This window comes from Pygoscelis adeliae, unplaced genomic scaffold (assembly GCF_000699105.1).
Source record: "Pygoscelis adeliae isolate BGI_AS28 unplaced genomic scaffold, ASM69910v1 Scaffold291, whole genome shotgun sequence".
Classification (NCBI taxonomy): domain Eukaryota; kingdom Metazoa; phylum Chordata; class Aves; order Sphenisciformes; family Spheniscidae; genus Pygoscelis; species Pygoscelis adeliae.
In genome coordinates, this window is record NW_008824063.1 from 299048 (window position 1) to 304661 (window position 5614).

At 59.3% G+C, this 5614-nt stretch overlaps 1 protein-coding gene across 3 annotated transcripts in view; it reads right to left on the reverse strand.

Moving 5' to 3' along the window:
• EPHB2 (EPH receptor B2) overlaps positions 1 to 5614 on the reverse strand; it is a 91202-nt gene that overhangs the window by 84459 nt on the left and 1129 nt on the right. For all 3 annotated transcript variants that reach the window (XM_009334111.1, XM_009334110.1, XM_009334112.1), the window contains exon 2: positions 1854 to 2538. In XM_009334111.1, the coding sequence (XP_009332386.1) occupies positions 1854 to 2538 (685 nt within the window). The remainder of the gene's footprint in view (positions 1 to 1853; positions 2539 to 5614) is intronic.

The following is a 5614-nucleotide window of genomic DNA, read 5'->3' on the forward strand; positions in this document are numbered from 1 at the left end:
CCTCCCAAAATCCTGCTGCTGCGCAGACAAAGAGAAGACCCGGCCTCTCCCTCCTGCTTGCTCCCTCCACCTTGGCCCCCCCGCGCCTGCCTGTTCTGTCTCCCCTCCCAGCCCTGCCGGGCCAGGCTGCAGGGGCAGGGCTCTGCGTAGGGAGGTCCTGGGACCGTCCCTTGGCTGGGCTGGCAGCGGGACTGGGGAGCCCCGAGAAACCACAGCTGCATCAGAGCAAAGCGCTGTGCAGGGCTGGGTCCGCTCGGGCAAAAAAAAAGGCTGAGATGGGAAAGCTGACATCAATCATTTTGGCTTTCTGGTGTTGCTACAAATGCTTCACTTGGGTGTCGTAAAACACCCGTCTTCCCTTCGAGGCTGGGATTAGCCAGGCTCCCTTTCCATACTGTGTTGCAGCAGTACTTCCTTGCTGTCCCCGTCCCCAGCACTGTCCCTGCTACAGCTGGAGGACACTTGATCACCCCGAGCTCAGTGGGAAGAGACGTTCAGTGGCTCAGTGAGGAGTAGCTCAAAGCACGGATATTAAATGACATCCCCAGCACATCAGGACGCTTGATGCATGAGCAGCCCAGCCACCAGCAGAAGACACAGTGCCCTCTCCAAGGGACTATCCGACCCGCAGTCCCAACCAAGCATGGCCAGAGACTGTCCGTCCCCCTTTCTGGTGTGTCTATCTCCCCGCTTACCAGCACCTTCCCTGTGCCTGCTTGGTGCTACCCGGCCACCCCTTCCCGCAGCAAGAAGAGAGGAGACACAGCTCCTTCCTTGCGCTCTTCAGCGCCCACTGACATATCTATAATTGATCTCAGAGAAACCCCAGCTCTGCTCAGAGTGTGCCGATGCTATCGAAACTGTAATGGGATTTTGATGTTCAGCCAGGACAGGGGGAAGAGTCCGTTTGCCAAATGCCATGGTTCGCTCTGTGCATGGTACAGCCGCAGGTGCCCATTAAACCTGCAGCTCTTGGGTCCTCATCTCTCTCCCAATAACCCCAGCAGCACCTTTCTCAACCTCCCCAAGCCCACGCGTGACTGAGGAGGAGCACAGAGATAGGTTTGGGCACGGTGCTTTCAGGGGTGGTGGTGCAAAGCCTCTCGCTTGCCTGGGACCACGCTGGCTCCACGGTGCTCAGCTGAGCTGAGCTGATCAGGTGCTCCCAAAGTCTGCTTTGAACATCTACAGGGGCAGGAGAACATCTACAGGGCAGGAGACCTCTGGCTGATGAGGCAGCTCAGGGGCCAGGCTTGGAGGTGCCCAGGCTGGAGAGGTGAGCCTGGCCCTGAACAGCCCGTGACCGTGTCCCACCCTGGGCCATTTGCACCTCACCAGGAAAATGCTGCAGACAACTTGCTCCCTCCCACTGCATCACCTTTGGGTGCCTGCACTCCCGCTCCCCTCACCCCAGAAGTATTTCAGCCCACACCAAGGTACAGGGCACGAACCGATGTGAAAACTGTCCCGGTATTTTGGGAGGTGACTACAGATGGGTGGCACGCACCATGGCTACACATATGTGTCCATCCAAGACCTGGAAAGCACAGAGGGCACCAGCAACAGGGCGGCACCCCTGGAGACCCGTTGGCTCTGAGGACCCAGAGGTAATGCAGAGCCTCTGCAATGGATGGATGAGGCCGGGGCAGTAATTGAGGAGCTGGGGAAGGAGTCAGCATCCACACACATGCTCCTCTCCCACGTCCCCACGTGCTCCTCTCCCACCCCTGCCCAAGGAGGCCACTCCCAGGCAGCTCATGCAGATCCCAGCTGCAAATCCCCACTGCCACCACCGGCACAGCCCACCGGCAGCGAGGCGAGCACACGGAGCGAGACTGAAGGCAAGCAGTTACCTCTGCAGACGGTCCCGTTTTCCACTGACTCATAGCCCGCCCGGCACATGCAGCGGCCGATGGGCACCAGCCACTCGCCAGCCCCATTGCAGTACAGCTTGATCGGCACATCCACCTCCTCTGCATTGGTGATGCACGTCCCCCGGGCTGCCACCAGCGAGGTGCTCTCTGCTCCCGAGAGGGTTTCTTGGAAGACGGCCCCATTCTGGATCACGCGGGGACACTTGCGGTAGAAGACGCGGACGGCAATCAAGGACATGCAGCCTCCGTAGTCCTGGAAGGCCAGGTAGAAACCATTCTTGGAGACAGGTCCAAAACTACGCACCTCGGTGTTAATCTTCATTACCCGTCCACCTAGGTCCACCTGCGAGAAGCTCTCATCGGCAGCAATTGTGTCCACCTTCATCCAAGGATTCTCCATCCAGTTAGGAAAAGTCTTGGTGGCCGAGTCAAAGTCTGACTCGAAATAGTAAAGGTTAAAAGTCTCCTTACAGGAGCCTGGGACATTAGGGATGCTGCTGCAGTCCCGGACAGAAAATTTCATCTCCACGTGGATGCGGTGCGCTCCTCGCCTCCGGATGTACTTGGTCCGGAGCCAGTTGTTTTGGCTGGATTCGAAGACGTTGCACACCTGGTAGGTGCGAATCGTGTTCATGTTCTCGTCGTACCCGCTCACCTCTTCCCACTGCGGACAGGACACAGAAAGTCAAGGGGCTGCACCGAACTGATGTTCCCCACCCACTTTGCCTCTTCCCAGCCCCACTGTGTGCCAAGAGGGCAGGCTTTGCCAGTACCAGCTACACCACACCGTGCGCACCCCGTCTGCAGGCAGCCCCATCAGTGCCCAGCACCTCACCCTGGCACAGCTCCAGCAGCACCCTGCAAGCACCCCATACCTACGTGCCTCCATCCTTCTCCGGCAGGATTTGACCCACACTGCACGCCAGGCAGGCTCCGCGCCGTGGGGACAAGGTGGCCCAAGCCTTCAGCAGAGCTCATGGCCATCTCGCTGGCAGCAGCACTGTGCTCCATGCCCAAATTTATGGTAAAGCATCTCTGCTGGGTGGCAGGGCATGGTGGGGCCATGCACCTCCTCTGCAGGCAGTAATGTCTTTAGCAGGGGCTCTCGCCTGTGGGCTGCACTGTACGGCAGAGCCTCCCAGCAAAGTAACACGATGCCTTTAGCAGATGTATTCCCACCGGTGCCGCTACGGTTACAGACGTGGCAGACAGGACCCGCGCTCTCAGGAGTGCGTAATGCAGCCGTAAAACCTCCTCGCCGGCTGCAGCCCGAGCAGTGGTGTGAGGGGCAGGGGGGGCCCGCCGAAAGCGGCCGGCGCAACGGGCCAGTAGCCAGTGGCCGCTCCCCAGAGGCAGGAGGGGGGGGTTATGGGAGCCTGGCTGACCCCACTGCGTACCCAGAAAGGGAGATGCTGGGTTCGATCCTGCTGGTAGCCCTCATCCCTGCCCCTTCAAGGGCCAACATGCTTTGGGGTCCCTCCTGCAGGTATGCACAGGTTCCAGCCCCAGCTGTCCTAAACTGGATCTATGGGATGTCCTATGAGCTGTGGCATGACAGTAACATCCTTCCCGGCAAGACAGCTCAGAGCTGACATATTTCCCCATGGGAAGCTCAGCCAAGCTCCCCACAGCCGACCAACAGCTGACGCTGCCAGATCTCGAGGAGTCTCTGCAGAGCTTGGGGCTGCTGTGACACCTCCTGGCTCTGTCCAGCTCCCTGCCCTTTCCCCAGGCTGTTTTTTTCCAAATCTTTCAGCGCTTGTTGCTGCCTCCATCCTTTGTAGGATGAAGAGACTTCAGGGCGGGTGATGCACCAGGCAAGAGCAATGCTGCAGCCTGTAACCAGCCACCACTCCTCTGCGGTGTGCGAAGACAGGAAAGGGTCTTTGTGGGAGGAGAACCTTTCACTTGGCTCACCAGAGCATCTCCCCCAGCCCAGACCTTGCCGGCGGGGCAGAGCATCTCCCCGTGCTGCTCCTTCCCCACCCGCAGCACCCTCGTTATGCTGGCGGTAGGGACCAGGGTCCAGCTAGCATGTGACACAGTCCCAGCCAGCTGGAACGGCTTCTCATGAACTTGTTCATAAACCTGCTCAAGTGGAAGCCGAGCTGTTTTACACGGACGTGAAACCCTGAGCACAACCCTGCCCTAGATGCGGGATTGTGACACCCAGAGCAGGGCGGCAGCACAGCCCGGATCCAGCACCCATGCCAGGACCGAGGTCTGCAGGGAAAACCCTGCAGGAGCAGAGCACCCCCAGCACCTTGGCCTGCAAACGGCCTCCACAAGGGCACCCAGGACTGCAGGGGGAGGCTCACGAGATAGGAGACAGATTGCTCCTTGCACATCAAGGCTAACAGCCCGACAGAAGGCTGCAGGAAAGATCCTCAAACAGATCCAACCACTTCTGATTGGCAGTGGCTGCAAATCTGCTGCCGTCGCTGGGGAAGGAGGAGAGCATCCTCGTAAAACACAGCATTTGCTTTATCTTCCAGAAATGAATTTGGTGTGGCAGTGGAAAACTGTAGGATCTCCCCGGTTTAAAAACCAGGCACCGTTTGGGAGGGGGTTGAAAGAATCAAGGACAAGGCACGGGGAAGCAATTGCTTCCTCTGCCCTGCCTCTGACATGGCTCTCCCTCACCTGGACCACTCCTGACACCCACTCCAAAATAGCATGTCAGCCACCAAGACCCAACGATGCTCAGTACCTGCCCCATCCCCATCCACACCTGCACAGCCCCCAGGGAGGGCTCAGGACACGAGCCTGAAGAGCTCAGCCTGGCCAGACAGGAGCAGCACGTGATGGAAGGAGAGTCTCTCCAGCTTGTGGATGAACAGTAGACGGTGGAGGCAAGGCATGGGGACACCTATGAGCAGCACAGGAGCTCCACAGCCAGGGAAAAGCAACTGTTTGGGCTTTCAGCTCATTAATAATCACCAAAGAGGAAATAAACAGGAGAAGCACCCAGTAGCTTTTGTCTTCCAAGTGATGCTGGCTGCACCCGACCTTGCTGAAGTCAAGCCACCCATGGGTAAGATGCCCTGCCTTGTCCTGGCAGTGGGCACGAGGCCGCACTGGAAGAAGCCGTGAAGGCACCGCAGCATCAGCACCCGTGATGTGCACAGTGCAGGGCACGACGCACACCGCATCCCCCGCAGGGACCTGCCCAGAGGTGGGGATGGGAGGCGATTCCCACCAGCAAAGCTGGGGCTGCACTGGACTTTCCAGATGGGCATCTCCATCCCGCTGGGGACTGGGGACCTGGGAGCACCCCGGGGGCCAGGCCGCCTGCTCAGGACCCCCAGCATCCTTCCGCATCCCTGCAGCAGCGAGCAGGGGGCTCCCGAGCTCCCTTTTCTCAGCTGGGAGAGAAAGTCACCCCTGTGCACCAGCCCCGGCGTTTCCTCGACGCTTAGTTAGAAGCCTCTCCCTTTCTCCTCGCTCTCTAATTAACATGCCAGGAGCTCAAAAGAAGGCGGCAGCACAATAATACGGGGAGACGGCTTCCAGCAGGCCCAGGCCTCATTACCGCAGGGCTGGGGAGCTGGGAGCAAGGCATGCTTTACATATGGAAACACCGCAAACAAGAAAGGCTGGGCGAGGAGAGAAAAAGACTTGACCTCTGCTCCCGCCTATTGTGCACCCATCATCCCCCTTTGGCGGCCGGGCCGGCGCTGGCGGGGCGGCCGGGCTCACGGGCGGGCATGGGGCTTTATCATGGTGATAGGGGACCGGTG